This window comes from Arabidopsis lyrata, assembly GCF_000004255.2.
Source record: "Arabidopsis lyrata subsp. lyrata unplaced genomic scaffold ARALYscaffold_7, whole genome shotgun sequence".
Classification (NCBI taxonomy): Eukaryota; Viridiplantae; Streptophyta; class Magnoliopsida; order Brassicales; family Brassicaceae; genus Arabidopsis; species Arabidopsis lyrata.
Window position 1 is genome coordinate 14,714,291 of NW_003302549.1, and position 19,882 is coordinate 14,734,172.

A 19,882-nucleotide genomic window follows, 5' to 3' on the forward strand; every position below is an offset into this window, starting at 1 on the left:
ATTGCTGATGCAGTAGGAACCACTGTGGCTTGGCCTAATGACAAGATTATATTCATGTGATTTGAGTTTTAGTACTTTTGAACTAAGTTTCTAAAAATGTAAAACTTATGTTTGACTCTTTTGGAACAAATAATTAATGAAGTATTTGATAATATAAACCCAGATTTTAATATTTTTATATCGATTCAAATTATATAAAACAGAAATATAGATAAATTAATATAATGCTATAATAAATTAATAATTAACATAACATTGCCTAAAACGTTGTTAATAATATTATTAATAACAACATAACTACGCTATTATATAATATTTAATTGCATTTACTAAAGCGCTATTGTATAGAACAATAAAATAGCATTACGAAAAAGCGCTATCTAAAGTGTCTGACCTATTATGACGGGCGCAGAAATAGCGCTTGTCAAAACGCTATAGTATCGTTAGATAGCGTTTTTCGGGTGCTACGAAAAGCCATTTTTCTTGTAGTGCTATATAGCCTATATTGAATTCTTTATTTTTTTATTTTTTATTGTTGAGTACATATATATAATCCATTATTGTAATTTTATTCAAAAGTAATCATATATAGTTAGTATAATAAGTTATTTTCACAATCATAACATAAACCTAAAGCTCCAGTATATTTTTAAAACAAACATGAAAATCAAATATTATAACTTGAAAGAAAAAACATTATAACAAAACAAACGAGCAAAGTTAATAGAAAGAAATATTAGCAAAACTAGAATGTATATCTAGATGATGAAAAAAACTTTGTTATTATCTATATACGCTCGCTCGAGAAGAATAATGGAAGACTTTCCTATCACAGAGAAACTTATTTGTTAACAAAAGAAAAACAAAATGGAAGATATGAAATAATTGGTTGCTACACATGCTATTCTATGCACGCAAGAAGAATCTTCACGACAATATTTGGAGAACTTCTAAAAGAACATAAACATGGATAACCTTACAAAAATGGTATGGGAAAAAAGTTTACAAAAATCTATGAACTCCATGACAATTATACTTTAAAATTCTTTGAGATCTTTAGATATATATAAGTAAGTAGAAATGTAATGTTAAATATTAAGTTCTTAATATCTTCAAGTTTTAAAATGGACAAACTCTATAGAAATTAACCTACCAAGAACCCACCTTAGAAAATATGAATAAGATGTGGGGAAAGTGAAAACGTATGCAACAATTCTTTAGTTAACCTTTTAGGGAGACACTTTTATGTTTTTTGTGCATCCTTTCTCCAACCCCACCGGAGCCAATCATGGACTCTCCTCACGCTCCTTTATCCGTCATTTTCTTATATCTCTACGTACTTCTTTTATATATCATTTCATTTTCTTATATCTCTACGTACTTCTTTTATATATCATTTCTCTTTGTTTGCAATATTCGTAACTCCAGAACTGTTTTTATTCGTATCTATGAAACTAATTGGGTGGGATTCTTCTTCTTCATCGAACTTGAAGGAAGTTAAAGAAATGGTGTGTGTTCATGTATGAAAATCATGGTGTTCAATTAAACATGCCCTCGAATAACAAAAACCTTTCGATAATGACTTAACTAGACACTTGATTTCCCATTTGACCGTGAGTTTGTGACCAAGTTACTATACATCCGGATCCCCTCAAGCTAAAGTCGATGTAAATTCGATCTTGATTTTTTATAATCCAAATAAGTCCTAACATTCCATGGCTAATATGTGTTTAGGCAGTATAAAAAATTGTCCACGGTCTCTCTGTGGTCAAGTCTAAGGTTACTACTCAAAACTCAACTATTCCCACCACATAGTGTCTTAAAAATAAATTTCAACCTTGCAACTTTCCATGTGCTTAGAGAGTCAATATTGAACCATCTTATAGTTCGTTATTCTAGACTTAAATTTGAGATTTTTCTACTTTCTAATTAGCCAAATTTATACATTATTCATATCACATCTCACTTAGACCATCGTCATCCCTAATACCCTTTATGGGTGTCCAACATATTAATTAATGTTAAAATTAAAGACACTCCTTTTTTGGAGGTCTAAAATGTCTCTATGAAGACACAAATCTAAAATTAAAACCATTCTCCATTTTATTTTTCTTTTTTTTTTATTAGTTTTATATTTAAATGACCAATGTAGGTGCTCTTAACGGTGTGTTGATCGATTTTATAATTCTCTCCATTATAAACAAAAACAAATAGTCTCTAATATTTTATCACTAAACTCACTCAACTCCACCAATGTTTTATTTCTATCTTATTTCTCTTCACTCTTTTTTTTAAACTTAATCTTCATCAATTTAGATGAGAATAATTCTATGATTTAGTTTGGTAAATCTTATGAAAATTTTATTTCATGACCTGTTATTAATTTTGGTTATTCAGGTAAAACATTAGTTAAAATTTCGTTTAAAAAGTTTACAGTAAAAAATGTGAAATGATAGTTTTCTTTAAAAAACACTATAGCCAAATCTTAGTAACCAGAGCTCCAAATAAATGGTGACACGTATACAAGAACGTGAAGTATACACAGAGAATATCAATGGCATATTCTCAAAATTTCGGCATGGTCGTCTACGCTCAAAACCATCAAAACTCAACACGCATACGAAACTGGAACCAAAGAGACAAACCCATGAACCATGCCTTTACTAATAATCATTACCCTAACCTCAATGTCGTTGTTACTTGCCGCCGGCGAAACAATCCCAACAACTTTAGACGGCCCGTTCAAGCCACTGACCCGCCGGTTTGACCCGTCTCTACGTCGAGGCAGTGACGACTTACCTATGGATCATCCAAGGCTGAGGAAGAGAAACATCAGCTCTGATTTCCCAGAACAGATTACTTTAGCTCTCTCTACTCCAACCTCCATGTGGGTTTCTTGGGTCACTGGTAAATTCTAACTTCTAAAGTTTTGTTTTTTAATTCAACTCTAACTCCAAGTCTCCAACTTGACTAATGTATGATATTTAGGTTTTGAATTTGAACTAGGATTGTGAGATTGTGTGCATATATATTCAGGTGATGCTATAGTTGGAAAAGATGTGAAACCGCTTGATCCTAGTTCGATTGCTAGTGAGGTATGGTATGGGAAGGAGAAAGGAAACTATTTGCTAAAGAAGAAAGGAAATGCAACAGTTTATAGTCAGTTGTATCCCTTTGATGGTCTCCTTAATTACACTTCAGGCATCATACACCATGTCCTCATTGACGGTAATAACGACTTCATTTTGTTTTGAGCTGAGTCTTACCTTGCTTCTAAGTTCTAAGAGTTGACATTACTTGGTATGCAGAGAGAAAACTTGAAGTGTTAAAGCTAGGCACCTAATTGGCTTTGTGGTGTGTGTATATTTTCCTTAGTAGAAAGAAAGATGATATTTTTGAGACGCCCTTGTTCTAAATCTGCATTGAATTTATGGAACCATGGTTCAGATTTGGAAAGATTGTATTTTTGCAGATATTGGTTGTGACTGACTTATTTTATATTGTAGGTCTGGAACCAGAAACTAAGTATTATTACAGATGCGGGGATAGCTCTGTTCCTGCAATGAGTGAGGAAATTTCTTTTAAGACTTTGCCACTGCCAAGTAAAGATGCATATCCTCATCGAATTGCCTTTGTTGGGGATTTGGGTCTTACTAGTAACACAACAACCACCATTGACCATTTGATGGAAAACGACCCTTCACTGGTTATAATTGTTGGGGACTTAACATATGCAAACCAGTATCGTACAATTGGTGGCAAAGGAGCTTCATGCTTCTCATGTTCGTTTCCCGATGCACCTATTAGGGAGACGTATCAACCTCGCTGGGATGCCTGGGGAAGGTAAATCTTACTATCTTTGGGTTAACAAATTGGATTTGAAGAACTTTGTGTTGGTCTTGTTCGGCTTAAGAGATTTTGGTGGCAAATTCTTCTATTTGTGTGCAGGTTCATGGAGCCACTGACTTCCAAGGTCCCAACAATGGTCATTGAAGGCAACCATGAGATTGAGCCTCAAGCTTCAGGGATCACCTTTAAGTCATATTCTGAAAGGTTTTCAGTTCCTGCAAGTGAGAGTGGCTCCAACAGTAACTTCTACTATTCTTTTGATGCCGGAGGAGTGCATTTTGTTATGTTGGGTGCTTATGTTGATTACAATCACACTGGTAAATCCACGGATACTTGCACTCTCTTTACTTTAATTTTAGTGAACCCAATGTATGCTTTATTTCCTAATTTAGGAGGAAGATATCTTGTGCTCCTACTTCAACCAATCTCATTTAAAAAAAAATTATTATTGTCTTTATTTTAGGAGCGCAGTATGCATGGCTAAAGGAAGACTTGTCTAAAGTTGATCGTGCAGTGACACCTTGGCTGGTTGCAACAATGCATCCGCCTTGGTACAACAGCTACTCCTCACACTACCAGGAGTTTGAATGCATGAGGCAGGAAATGGAAGAGCTTCTTTACCAACACCGTGTCGACATCGTGTTTGCAGGACATGTAAGTTCTCAAATTATCTTGGTGAAAGAGTTTTGATACTCTTGATCTGTTCCTCTTGTTGTCGAATTTGGTTCATATCTTGTCAATGTTTGTTTGAAAGTTGAAACTCAGCCATATTGCAGTAGTGATGTTGAACTCTAGCGATTTAGAACTGTTTTTTCCCTTGTTTGTATGACTAAAAGTGGCGTTTATTGTTACTGAAGGTACATGCATACGAGAGAATGAACCGCATATACAACTACACACTAGACCCATGTGGGCCTGTTTACATAACAATAGGAGATGGTGGAAACATTGAGAAAGTTGATGTGGACTTTGCGGATGATCCTGGGAAGTGTCCTTCTCCAGGAGACAACATCCCCGAGATAGGAGGATCATGCCCTTTAAATTTTACTTCTGGCCCTGCAAAAGGCAAGTTTTGCTGGGACAGACAACCTGATTGGAGTGCCTTCAGAGAGAGCAGCTTCGGCCATGGAATCCTCGAGGTATATCTTCATATGTTTTATAAGAAACATCGATTCTATTTACTCTTAGGAAACATGGATGGTCTTGTAAGAAAGAGTGATTCTCTTTTATGCGACGAGAGCTGACCACTAGAAAGTGTTGATACAGGTCATGAATTTAACGCACGCCCTGTGGACATGGCACAGGAATCAAGATGTCTATAAAAACTACAGCTATGGAGACCAAATCTACATTGTCCGTCAACCAAATGTTTGCACTCCCCCTGCAATTTCGAGGTACTAGTTCAATATATCTCTATAATACCTTAGTGATCTATATATGTATTCAATAAAAGTAAAAACCATTTGACGTTTAACATATATATTCGGCTTGATGGAAAGGGAAGTAGGCGAAGGAAGGGAGAAATCAGGCGGCGACATATCTAGATTTTCCTCTCCCACATTACCAATGGTCATATGTATATTCTTCATGTTTGGCACTTGTAGGTCCATTGTGTTTAATCTGAATTTGCTTTGAGCCTCTTTGCCATGTTCGACACTACTATAGTGATTTGTATAGAGTGAAAAACTTTAACTTCATTTAATTTTTTTTTTTTTTAAACTTATGCAAAGCAAACAAGAAGAACAACAGTTTTTTTTTTGGTTTTAAGAAAATTCAGAACTAAAACAAAATGAAAATAGAAAAATGGGTCTAAGTTTCGAAAACTCATGAAATCCACTGCTTATGTTGCTTATGCTACGGGTAGGAACTGTTTGTATCCACCGGTTCTGCTTGTGGATCACCACCGCGTCCCGTTGCTATTGTTTTCGTCATTACCGCCCTTTGAGCTGTTGCAATCCCTTCCAAACTATTTCCTCCTCCTCTGCGCTGTAGCTTCCGCCTTCTCCACTGCTGCTACTTCCGCTACCACGGCTGTAGCTTCCGCTTTCTCCACCACTGCTACTTCCGCTACCACGGCTGTATCTTCCGCTTTCTCCACCACTGCTACCACGGCTGTATCTTCCGCTTTCTCCACCACTGCTACTTCCGCTACCACTGCTGTAACTTCCACCTTCTCCACCGCTGCTTCTAATGTCATAACCATACATCGTGCGATGTTTACGAGGTTCCTTAGCAGCAATAGTACGAGATATGTTTCTTGCTATCTGTTGTTGTCGCGTCAAATCTAAGGAAGATTCACTCACCGATACGTTAGACCGCGCAGATGAAGTTGACATAGGTGGAGTCGGTAATACTCTACCAAGTTGTCTCTCAACAGATGTCATAGGTCCACGCCTCGATTGGTTAGACCACGGAGATGAAGTTGATCTATGTGGATCCGGTAATACTCTACCAAGTTCTCTCTCAACAGATGTCAACATAGGGTCACCCGGGTCCGCTGCAGGTAAACCCTCCACCAGTGGCCGAACAACCGATATATCGAAATCTTGACTTGGTGTTCTCCGATGTTGTCTCCCAGCAGATGACAAGAAAGATCCACGACAGACCGGTGGTGCTGGACCGTTCATGAGTGGCTGAACAAACGGTACATTGAAACCTTGATTTGGTACTCTACTACCAAGTTGTCTCCCAGCAGATGGAAACATTAAACCACGCAAGACCGGTACTGGTAAACCGCCCATAACTGGCTGAACCGATGGTGCATTGAAACCTTGACTTGGAGAGCTGCGTGCAAACCTCCAATTACCTTGTTCCACTCGCTTACATGTCGGACATAACATCTTATTCCTTTCATTGAAAGCAGAACCGATACAATCTATAGTATAATGGCAACAAATTAAAGGTGTTTGACATCACAAGATAGTGTATAAGAAAAACCAAAACTAATTTAGCTTTTGTTACCGTCACACATGAGTACATGGATCTATGATTAAGAAACAAATCAGAAAAAATACAATTAATTATCTCAGCAAGCTAAGCTACTCCACTAAATTATCTCATATCTATTAGGACAATTTTGGTGGAGAGAGAGAGAAGAAAGATCAAGGAAAAGAAAATTAAATCATAGAACAAAATCTCGTAACAATAGTTTTCTCAAATCATACAACAAAAATCTCATAAGAATTCTTTTATTTCAAACACAGAAACAAAAAGATTACCTAGATGATACAAGTGACCACATCGAAGCTTAACCGGGGTTCGGGTTCGATTATCAACTTGCAGTGACTCGAGACAAATCCTACATTCATCATCAGCATGGTCTAGGTTGTTAACGTTAGTCCTTTCACCCATATTTTCCATAGTATAAACGAATTCCAAATCCCGAAACCCAAAATGTTAAGCAACAACACTCATAACAAAATCTCAAAACCCTCCAAACAAAGAGAAAGAAAAGTTATATACTCTTTGAGAGTAGAAAAGAACACTGTCTGAAACTCCACAATGGAACTCACATTTATATAGACAAACTTCTTTTAGTTTAGTATATCTTTGACGAAAACAACCTTTGTTTAGTTAAAACAAAATAGTTACATACACTAGCTAAATAATGTGAGATTTTTATACATATGAGGTTGATTAGTTGTCGGTCTTAAATAACTAACAAATATCAATAGATAACGGATTTTTAAAATGTTTCGCGCCAGTTATGTGTATCTAATAACTATTGCATTGTTAACTGTAATAATAAATAACGGTTATTTAAAGTATTTCGCACCAATTAGGAACCTCTCAAAAATATTTTAAATAACGGTTATTTAAAGAATTTCGCACCAATTAGGAACAATACTTCATGATTTTACAATTAGGGACCTCTCAAAAATTAAAATTCACATTAATATTTTAAACTTAATACAAGGTTATTATATAAAAAATGTTCTTATAGCTGTCAAGTAATTAATTCATTAATGATTGTTTTTTGTTTTTAGAGAAGAAAATAAGTAGAAAATATCCATATATGACGATGAATCACATGAAAAACGAAGAACAAATAGAAATAAATTTGTCTATAATTAGTGGGAGTAAATGTTTGTTTTCCTTCTTAAATGTGTACTTATATTGAATTTTTTTTTCTCAATATGCCTCACTATATAATGACTACATTAAGATTTTTTTCCTAATATAGGTTTATTATATTAATTTTGACAGCCTGTCAAGTAAATTCACTAAAGATTATTTTATAAAGAAAAGTTGTAGAAAATATCCATATTTGAAGAAGAATCACATGAAAAACAAATAAATAATTACAAATAGATTTTTCTATAATTAGTGGAAGTAAATGTTTTTTTTTTCTTAAATATGTCATTATATTGAAAACCTTTCTCAGTATGCCTCACTACATGATAAATACATTAAGATTTTTTTCTTAATATAGGGTTATTATATTAATTGTTTACAACTGTCAATTAAATTTATAAAAGATTTTTTCCTTAAATGTAGAAAAGATTCATATTTGAAAATGAATTACATGAAAATAAGAAAAAAAGAAAAGACAAAAAATGATTCCTTAGTGGGAGTGAATGGTTGTTAACTTTTAAATGTTAAATTTATATATTAAAAAATATTTGGAAAGTCTTACAATTTTGAATTGGAAAGCAATATAAACAACTTTTGACCTAATATAAAATGAAATTATTAAAAAATGTTCAAGTACATGAAACAAAAAAAGGAAGCCTAAAATACTTGGAAATCAGGTTCCCCTTAAATTTAAATCCAACTTTACATTAGCAACCCATGAACCCATCACCCATGACTATACTTTAGTAAAATTAAAGTAAAACCTCTATAAATTAATATTCGATTAATTAATAACTTCTATAAATTAATAAATTTTTTCAGTTCCGAATTGGGACCAGTGTAAAAAGTGACATAAATCGATAAAATAATAATATTTTTGAAAATCCTATGTAAACATATAGCCCATCAATATCATAAATTAATAATTGTATAAATATATCAATTATATCTATATTATATGTTAGAAATTTTAGTGAAATATAGTTTTAGTATTGTTTTTTTTCTCTTAATTTCGTAGTAGTTCTTATTTGAATTTATTTCTAATATTTTTATTGCATCAAAAACTTTTGGTGTTTTCTTCTAGACAAGATAATTGTTTTTTTTTTTTTACTTTTAATTGGTTCTAAAAAATATGTTATATAATAAAAGAAATCTTATATTTTCATAGAAAATTAAAAAAAAAACCAAATAGTGGCTTTACCAATCTTGTCATATTGGACTCCAAGAACCCTACACAAGCTTACAATGGCTTCCCCAAGTTTTGTATGAAATTAAGAAAATCTATCTATAAATAAATAATTATCAATTTATCGATAAACTAATACCTCTATAAACTAATAGAAGTTCACCATTGTTAATCTATAAATTTAACTCACCATCTTCCTCTCTGAATCTTGACCATAACTAAAAAAAACCGTAATATACTACTTTTAGATTGAATTTCCTGTTAAGATTGCCTTTTTTTTTTCAATTGATAATTTGATATGTTTAGATTATATTTTAGAATTTGTTAGACAGCCAAAAAATATGAAGTAAATACAGGTCTTCCCAAAACATTAGTCAAAAAGTTTACGAATTGACAACATATAGTTCCATTTGCATCATACAAAACGATTCCCCCTTCAGTTCCACAAGCAAAGGACTTTGCTACCTAAGGCTACTTACACCATTTGATAATCTTTTGTTTAAGTTAAAACCATTGTAACGGTAAGAGATAATTGACCGACCCGTCTTGTTACTTGTTAGTGCCAATCAACTATATCTCCAAATGTTGTCGAGCCAACTCCTTCCCACACTTCACTATGTCCCACTTCTTCCGAGTCAACACCTTCCATATCACAGTCCCACCATCCTGAACCATTTGCATCTGTTGGCAAGTTTATAAGTATTGGTTTCATAGAGTTTTTGTCTCAAGTGAAAAAAAAGTGATTGAAACTTGTGTCACTCACAATGGTTGTATGTGGGTCTCTGCTTCTTACTATTGTTGTTGCTTCCTCTTCCTCTTTCTCTTTCTCTTTGCATTGGCTTTGATACCTTTGAGTTGTCTCCAAAGACTATAACAGGCTTTCCCGTTCTACCGATGCTCTCCATACCTAGTGATTCAATGTATACTCTTATCAACTATCGAGATCTCAAAGGTCATTCATTAAACATTAGTTTCTACCATGAAGACTCAGATATTAGGTTTAAGCCAACAAGAAGGAGAAAATGCACGTGACCTGAGGAACAAGAACATCAAGTAAAGTTCTCAATTCACACACTTCTATCAAAACCTCATCTAGAAAATGGAAAAGGAACTCGCTTGCTTTGTGCTTTCACAGCTATTGTTGAATAGATTTGGTGCTACATAACTATGGAAACAAGAACTTATACAAGTAATGATAGTTAAGTGACATACCTTCAAAAGGATCTTTTCTTTTCTTTGATGTTTTATCGTCCCTCACAATGATATCTTCATTGATTTCAGTGGAGTACGGATGCTCCGTTTCTTCAGCTACGGTTTGATCCAACGACTCAAGACTCACCTCACAAGTTACATCTCTACTCACTTCTTCACTTACCTGAGTCTCTCTTGGCTTGAACTGCTGAAGCATCATCTTTTCAAGACCACCATCACCATTTTTCCTTTCTTCCCTCGCTTTTCTCTCCATCCCAAACCCATGAGAGAGTTGAGTCACATCTTTAGAGCTAACCAAAGAAGTGAATGGTCTTAGCCTCTCCTGTTCAAATACCAAACACCAAACCTTATACATGAGGTCCACAATCTAAATCTGTGACAACTTTGCAACCCTAAAATAAACACAAATTTCGACCTCAATTCCTTATCATTAGCAATTTAAAGGTTTCAGCTTTCGGCGAAAATGAAAACCATTTTCCATCAATTTCCCCAGTTCCTTAAGCTTCACTTGTCACCATTCCAAAGGAAATCGTTACCTGAGTGTTGTTGTTGGGCTTAAACAGAACTGATTTGTTCAGCTTGCTACAATTCTCCACTTTCTCCGACGGATTTTCCGGAGAGCCATCGACACTATAAAACAATCGCACACGAATTCAATTACTCAGATCTAAAACCTTATTGGCGAATTAGAGATGAATTAAGGAATCAAAAGAGATTAAACGATTACGGAATCGAGCTCAGATTCAGGAAGGAAGAAGCAATCGATCGCTGACCAAAAACCCTAATTTTAGGAATTGGTTTCTTCATCTTCTTCTCCTACTCGCCTCTCGTGAAGAGACGACGTTTTTACTCTTTTTTTTTTTCAGTTTCTCAAGTTTTTCCCGCCAACTGCAAAAATTTTGTTGAAAAGGTAAGAGTAAAAATTTATAAAAATAATCTTTAATGAATTTACTTGACAAGCTGTCAAAATTTAATATAATAAGGTTTGTGATTTAAATAAAGTTATGTCATGTAAAATATGTTGTTATTCAATTAAGATTGTTCTAAATTTTGTTATAGTTTGGTGTTATTAGTTTAAGATTTGCAAAAAATAATCTAAAATCTTCAAAAATCTGGAGTTATTGGATTCATACTTTTAATAAAAGTTTTATGTTATTCAATTAAAACAAAAGAATCTATGATTAATGAATTAAATTATTATGGTATTGGTTTATGACTTTCTACACATTTCTTTACAAAATAAAGTCATGAAAAATATCATCAAAATAGAGAGACTGTTTGAAAAACTTTACAAGATTACGAAAAAACTAATTAACAATATTATATAAAACTCTCTAGAAATAGTCTAGAATTTTTCATTTATTTACTTTCTAGAATCCCCTTGGGATTGATTGAATAGAATACAAGTATTTTCACACACAAAAAAAGGATATTTTCTACTTATTTTTTTTCTAAAAACAAAAATAATCATTAATGAATTTATTACATGACATCTATAAGAACAATTTTAATATAATAACCTTGTATTAAGTTAAAAATTAGTGTTATTGAATTTTAGTTTTTGAGAGGTCCCTAATGGAAAAATCATGAAGTATTGGTCCTCTTGAAATCATGAATTAGCACACAATAGGTATTCAATATAATTCACGTGAATTACTTTAAATAACCGTTATTTATTATTACAGTTAACAATGCAATGGTTATTAGATACACATAACTGGCGCGAAATATTTTTAAAATCCATTTATTGATATTTGTTAGTTATTTAAGATCGACAACTAATCAACCTCAGTTGACAAAAAAATAATCAACCTCATATATATAAAAATATCACATTATTTAGCTAGTGTATGTAATTATTTTGTTTTAACTAAACAAAGGTTGTTTTTGTCAAATATATACTAAACTAAAAAAAGTTTGTTTATATAAATGTGAGTTCCATTGTGGAGTTTCAGAAAGTGTTCTTTTCTTCTCTCAAATAGTACAGAGAACTTGAGTCTATGAAGAGACCTTTTGTTTTGGCTTTTTTTAGTTTCTCAAAATTTTGCCGCCAATTGCAAAAAATTTGGGGAAAAAGAAAAACAGTTAAAAAAATTGATATATTTTTTTAAAGATGAATTTAGTAACTGTGTAATTCCTCTTTGGAAAGTATATTTTGAATTTAAAACAATATATTATATTAAAACGTATAGTTTCCTGTTTTTTTTTTTAATAAACTAGGTAAGAACCCGTGTTGTGCACATGTGAATTTTATTATTTAGTTTAAATAATATATATATATATTTATTAGAATATTTACATTTCATTAATTTATTAAAAACAATTAATACAATTGAAGATTATAAAGTTATTGTGTTAGGTTTTCTTATACAGATTTATATTTTATAAATATTGTTTTATTTATAAATTATAAATATTGTTTTATTCTCCTTTATGTTTTAATTAACCGAAAGTATTAAATTTTACTTTTTATTGATGTTAATTATTTTACTATTTTGTAGGAAAATTTAATTATATTTTTAATATAACGATTTGAATTTAGAAAAATATTTTTTGTAGTTTAAATACATTACAATCCATATTATAATTGAAATTTTCGTTCACAATTAATAATAAGATTTTTTTTTGTCAACCACACATTCATTAAAAAGTCACTTCATGATTGGTTGCCTAACCTTTGTTCAAAAAAAAAAAAAAAGATTGGTTGCTTAACATGGGGGAAAAATGTTTACAAATAATATTTATGAAAAAAGACTTGTAGAGTAACGGGTTAGACAATTTGTCTTAGCATTACAAGAGTGCGGAATTCTAGACAACAAAAAAGAAGGGAACGAATCACAACTTAATAATAACATTTAAGATGTGATTTTTAAAGTAATTATTTTTGGTAAGTTTAGGATTCCTTAAATGTGTTTGGCAATAAATGTTAAGATAATCAAAAATATATAATATTTAGAAACAAATGTGTTTGGCAATGGGTGTAATAGAATTAAATAAATATAAAACTAACAAAGATTTGTAGTTTTGTGAAAAAGCTAGTTTAAGATTAAAGATTTGTCTTTTAGAAGTTAATGTTTAGATAATATGGCTTCCCTGCCAAATCTTTTTATTTTTAATGTTAAATTTTAAACATTTCGGATCAATGTCTCTGTATTGTGTAGTGCAATTTTCAAACCATGATTTGTGTTCAAAATAAAAATAGTTTTTGCTAGAAACATTTTTAAAATTGTTTTAACATGCTTTCTGCCCTTCATCAAGCTCGGGAATCAAATTTTGCAATAATCTACATGGCTTCGGACTCTCAACAACTTGTGTGTGCAATTTATTCAAAATCTCCATCAAACGATATTTATGGTATCGTGGTCTCATATCATACATCTATCTTTTGTGTTTTTTGAATTTTTTTTAAATTTTTTTCTACTTTTGTTTTTCTTCTTCTTCTCAGTGACATTGTATTTGTTCATGGAGCTATTTTTTTCATCGTCAAACTCAAAAATAAATTAATTTCCTACAAATTAAAATATCTAGCATCTTTCTTTTTATTATTGTTGATGAACTAAATGTATAATCTACCTTCTGTGTCTTTTCCACTGAAATTGATTTTTTCAAAAAGATAATCAAATGAGTTTGAAAAAAGAATTATCAATGAATAATGGACCAAATGTTTCGAGTGATTATATTTATCAAATCACTTTGTAAGGGGAAATACAACTCTTTCAATAAATGAATTAAAGAAGTTTTTTTTTAATAAACATATATAGTAACTTCTTTCAAAAATTCATGAACAATCAAGGAAAATATTTGTAACACAACTGAATTTTTTTAATTTAACCGCATATCGTTATACAAAATCAACATAAACAAATCATATCTTCCATAAAATCAAGAGTAATTAATTTTGTTTTGCACCAAAATCAAATAATTACAAAATAAATTTGCTTGATTTTCTAAACTATAGTTAAAAGACTACACCTTAGTTGCCTTCTTCTCAGCCATATTCTGTTTTTCTATTATCCCGCCATTTTTTTCTTTTGTTCGATCCATTTTTTTTCATCTTCTCAATGGCATTGTGTTACAACAATCAACTTTTTGATCGTTCAACTTATATGAATTTCTTTTTTCATCAACAAAATAATTAATTTGATTTTGCAACAATAATCAAGATATTACAAGATCAATTTGCTTGATTTTTCTCTAAATTTGTATTCATAAACTTAGACTCAATCAAAAAGGGATTATTATCTCGTATTATTTGGAAACAAATGTTTTTGCGATATGTTGAAGTACAGTTCCTCCTCCTCACGCCTCTTTCTTCTCGATTCTTAGGCCTTCTTCAGTTCTTCTTCTTCTTCCTCTTCCTTTTTCTTCATCTGAATGATGTGGTAGTATTTCTTGGAATCGATTTCGACCTCATCCCACTCAAAGAGAAACTCCTTTTCCAACATCACAATCTTTCCAACATGTTCACCCTTAGTCAGAAAATCGAAAAAAAGGAGCCTACATCAATCTCTCTTATATCTGACCTTACGGTAAAAAAGTGCAAGTCATAAGATTCCGGAAGCACGACTGACAAGGAAGTGTTGGCAAGGTCTTTCCAACGAAGAAACTTCACAACGTTACTGTGAGCTGGGAGGTATAGCTCTTTGACCACTCCATCAACAAAAGCTTTGAAGATTCTTTTTCTCTCCTCGACATTCTTGATATCCTCTGTGATCATCATCTTAATAGGTTCAGAGTGTTTCGTGGTTGTTGGACTCTTTAGAGAGAGTTGAGAAAATCTTATTCTTCATAGGAAGAGTTGATGAGAATGCAATGTTTGTTATGGCATGAAGTTTGTTGTTCAAGAGTTGATGAAAATATGAGTTCCCATGAATCTTGCAGTTGCAGAAGATTCTCTCCAGACCAAATCTGTGGAAAAGTTGTAAGATGATCTCTTGTACGGTACTGTGCCATTCAGATTTACTCATACCTTTGACTAATGCATTTTTCACTTCTTTTTTTCTTTCAACTAGATATTATCATCTCAAATATATAGTTTTTGATGGAAATTCTTTATCAATAAAATAAAACTTTGAAACTCAATGTCAATTACATGGGAGAGATTTGGAGTTTTAATATGAAAGTTAACTAAAACGTACTTAAGTCTAGTAATACCAAAATCAATTTGAATAACTAAATCAAATCATACATATAAAAGTAAGGTTTCACTCTCTTCTTATTGGTACATTTGGAAATGTAACTTAAATTTTTATTTTTAATTAAATTATAAATAAAACATATTTAACTCACACTTTAGTAAAAAAAAAAACTGAAATCATTAAAATTAGACATTAACTATATTTTTCCACTCAATTTTATTCAACACACAATAAATTAGAATTGTAACTCCCATATATATTTTTTTTAATTCTAACTTATCTCACTTCTCATCTTATAAATACTCATTTCTCATTCTCTCATCCTCTGATCCTCTCATCCTCTCACCCTTTTGCACGATAGCTCAAATGTTAAATATTTTTTTGTTTTGTGTTCTTACATTATTTTTTTTTTGAAAGATGTATCTTCATTGTCTATTTTATATAATCATCTTATAAGTAATCATTCTCTCATCTTCTTCTACTATATTTATGTGTCTATTTTTATGTTGTTATATGGATTAAAAATCAAGAATTTGATTCTAAATTTATTTTAGAATTTATTATATATATATATATATATATATCTAACATTGTATTCATTTTTGTATATTTCTAAAGCCATAATAAAATATACTTATTTATTCCTAAATTTTCATATTTTTATTTTAAATTCACATATGTATACTAAAAGTTTTGATGGTTATAACAAAATTTCCAGGTTTATTGGTGATGTAGAGTTAAATATATCAATTTCAATCATAACACGACAAGATAATGAAGTTGAAAAGATCAATTTCCATTATCTACTTTAGATGTTTGATTATTTTATAATATATTCATGTAATTTTTTTAATTATGTAATATTTAATGAAATAAATTATTGTAATACATTTATTAAATATATATTTCTTACCTTTTTTTATCTCGAATAAATTTTTTAATTTATTTTTAATATATGTTTTATTATATTTACTTTTTATGATCCAATAGATAACTATATAAAAATAGTTATACTGTTTATTTTATTTAAAATTTGAGGTTTAAGTATTTTTCAAATTAAAAAAAATTTCGTTAATAAAAATTTGGTCCTTAAGATTAAATAAACGAATAATATGGTTCAAGAAAATTAAATTTAGGTAGAATAGAAAATTAGAATGAAATCATTAGAATGAAACCTAACACTCATACTTAAATAGAGTGAAATATACAAGAAAATAACTAGAATTGAAACAAATAATTTTATTAAATCCTATTAGGATAAAACCATTAGTATAAAATCTAGCACTAGAATTTAAATTGATGAGTGAAATTAAAAAAAAAAGATAGAAGTTATCCTTGGATCTTTGATGATTTTAATTAGATTGAAGTTCATATGAGTTTTATAAGAAAAATAAATTTAGGTTGCTACTTGCAAAATAATATGAATTTGAACTATTATGTGGGAGTTTATATCAACAAACAAACAAATTATCTGTGAGTTTATAGCAACAATTTATTTTGTAAAAGTAATAGATAACATATGTTTATTGATGTTTACATACATAAATAATAGTAGAGTAAAAAACAATACTAAAATATGAGCAAATGCAAGATATCAAATCTTAAGAGCCTTTAAAAAAAATTTCAATCATATTTATATTGAAACAATTGTCATCCACATCATTATCATGTAACAATTTAAGATTTTTCTATAATAATATATAATAATTATATTTTATGTATTTTTCTTATATTTTGTAACCTCCATACTAATAATTATCGTTATGTTGTTAATGCTCACACTAAATTGCAACAATACTTTAAATACAATTAATACAAAATGAATTCTACACAATGAATTTTTTGAAATGTAATATAACTTTTATGATATACATACAATTAACGTAACTTTCTCATAAATGACATTTAAACATAATTGTTAAAGTTGAATGGGTATAGTTGTAAAACTTAAATATGTTGTCTTCTATAAATAGTAATATACACATATCACTAACCATCATATTCCAAATTTCATAATATTGATAAATTTTATAACACTTTCTTTTATAATCCGACTAATGGTGTTTCAATATTACATTTTTGTCAATTTTGTAAGACGCTGTGAAGAGGAGATGACATATAACCAATCGTATGTGCTATTTCAGAGGTCTTTTAAAAGAAGCGAGTAGATAAAACCGAAGTTTGTAATACAACAAGAGAAGATATACTGTTGATTTTTTTGTCTTAAACAATCAATCTATATAAACTTGAATTTTGATTTACTCAAAATAAATTTGATATTTTTGAAGTGAGATTAAGAAGAAAATTAAGAAGACTAATGATGAATAGAAGGAAAAATACAATTGAGTATGCTTCGAAATAATATAAATGTTAAGTGGTAGTGGAAGCAGACTTTTGAATTGTATAATAGAATAGGGGAAATTAACTAAAATGACCCATAATTTGTGTTTAATTACTAGAATGACATGCCAAAATATGGGTTATATGGGTAATAATTATGACTAAAATGTTCCTGTTTTGCTTTGTAGAGAAAAAACATATCACAGGAATGCCATTAATATTTAATTCCAGAGTGGCAAAAAAATACAATATATTTATGATACTGCCACTCCGTCCCTTTGCTCGGTTTTGTTAAATCTGTGGCTCTTGTTGCGACAGATTTATTAATTACGACAAACTATTTGATCCACCACAGACTTTCTTCGACAGACTTTTTTTGTACCACAGACTTTGTTTGATTTAGTAATGACAGATTTATAATTTTTCGCAGATTTTTTTTCCGCGACAGATTTGTTGTATGTTGTATCCACAGATTTTCCTAAATTTTAAGATTTTGAATGGTTATAAAACAAATCTGCCACAGATTTTTATTTGTTTTGGCAACAGATTTTATGATTTTTCAAAAATATTATCGTTTTATAACAGATTTTTTAACACAAAAATTTGAAATATAAGGATGACAGAGTTGTTTTTAGTACTTGCAGATTTTATTAATTTGTTGACAAATCTGGCGTTTTATAGCAGATTTTTTTAAAAAAATATAATTACTAAACAGCCGCATAGTGATAACAGATTTGTTTTTAGTTATGACAGTTATGTTTTTTGGACCCTAAGCATAACAGATTTTCTCATGTCATGTTATGGCCGATTTGTTTCTAACTAGAATAACCTTTTTAGTGTTAACAGACTTTTGGTTGGCAGATTTGTTTTTGAAATTTAGAAAAATTGTGTTACATGAGATTTAATATCTTACCTCAAATTTAACAGAACTCCAAATTTTGCCGGTTTGCTTGTATGTTTAAACCGGTTTGATTGTGTTTGGTTACGACATACTTTTATTATCTTCGACAGATTTGTACAAATTATTGCCATGACGTTTAATGCATTAAATTTCTAATAACGCCATATATCGATATAACGCCGAAAACACAAAAAATCACCGGAGAAGAAAGCAAATACGGAGAATCAATGACAAACGGAGACTCGGCGGCGAGGAAAGATTCTGACTATGAGTGACACGGAGAGTCGACGGCGACTTAGAATTTCTAGGGTTTTTTTGAAGAGAAATCGTGAGAGACGAGAGTGAAGACTAAATGTCGTTCGGCTGGAAATTTTTCTGGAAACGAGTTCATCGGCTGGATATTTTTCTCTTCTCTATTTGTCATAACTGGGCTACTTCTGTAATTGGGTTTAGTTTGTATTCGTGTAAGGGTACTAGAATTGGCTTTGTAACACATTATGGTCTTCTTGCCACGTTTAGAGTCATTCTAGGTAAATCTCAGATAGGATAATTCATCTCTCTTCAGTTATCTCTTACAATATAATTCATCTCCATTCCTACATCTATTTCTTAAACTGTAAAAAAAATTACGGCATAAATTATTTATTATACATTTCTCAAATAAATTATGTTTTTACAAGTAGCATAAAATGGTTATATTATTAACGGAGAATAAACTAATAAATTAGTGTTTCAACATTTGTTACGTCATTTGTGATTTTAAATATTTTCATTAAGTAGATATACAACTTTGAATCAAGTTGTATCAAAATATAACGGTAGACTCAATTCAAGTTGTATCCAATATGTATAACATTTGGTTATGATATTTTCATTAAGTAGAAAATAATAGGAAATTTGTTGTATTACCAGGTCTAGGCCTGGGCGTTCGGATATTTCGGGTCGGGTTCGGGTTTTTCGGGTTTAGAAAACTAAGACCCGTTCGGGTATTTTCAAACTTCCGGTTCGGATCGGATTCAGATCAGGTATTTCGGATTCGGATTCGGGTTTACCCGAAGTATCCAAATATTAGAAATTTTGTATCCGATTCTATGCACAGTATTGAAAAATACTTAAAAAATCTATAAAACCCAAGTATTTAAACCCGAATCTAACCCAAAGTAGCTAAAACACCCGAAAATA

The 19,882-nt window shown here is 30.8% G+C and overlaps 2 protein-coding genes across 2 annotated transcripts; one reads left to right on the top strand and one right to left on the bottom strand.

Moving 5' to 3' along the window:
- Positions 1–2,573: 2,573 nt before the first annotated feature.
- LOC9306429 (purple acid phosphatase 23) lies at positions 2,574–5,568 on the top strand. The gene is made up of 8 exons (XM_021019361.1): positions 2,574–2,907; positions 3,037–3,228; positions 3,507–3,843; positions 3,949–4,166; positions 4,313–4,503; positions 4,707–4,988; positions 5,116–5,243; positions 5,349–5,568. Exons 1-8 carry the CDS (start codon positions 2,655–2,657, stop codon positions 5,482–5,484), a joined length of 1,737 nt encoding a protein of 578 aa, XP_020875020.1. The 5' UTR covers positions 2,574–2,654; the 3' UTR covers positions 5,485–5,568.
- Positions 5,569–9,449: 3,881 nt separating this feature from the next.
- On the bottom strand, positions 9,450–11,186 carry LOC9306430. Its single transcript, XM_002870313.2, has 5 exons — positions 11,049–11,186; positions 10,858–10,951; positions 10,322–10,643; positions 9,873–10,016; positions 9,450–9,790 (listed from the first exon to the last, which is right to left on the bottom strand). Exons 1-5 carry the CDS (start codon positions 11,126–11,128, stop codon positions 9,666–9,668), a joined length of 765 nt encoding a protein of 254 aa, XP_002870359.1. The 5' UTR covers positions 11,129–11,186; the 3' UTR covers positions 9,450–9,665.
- Positions 11,187–19,882: the final 8,696 nt, after the last annotated feature.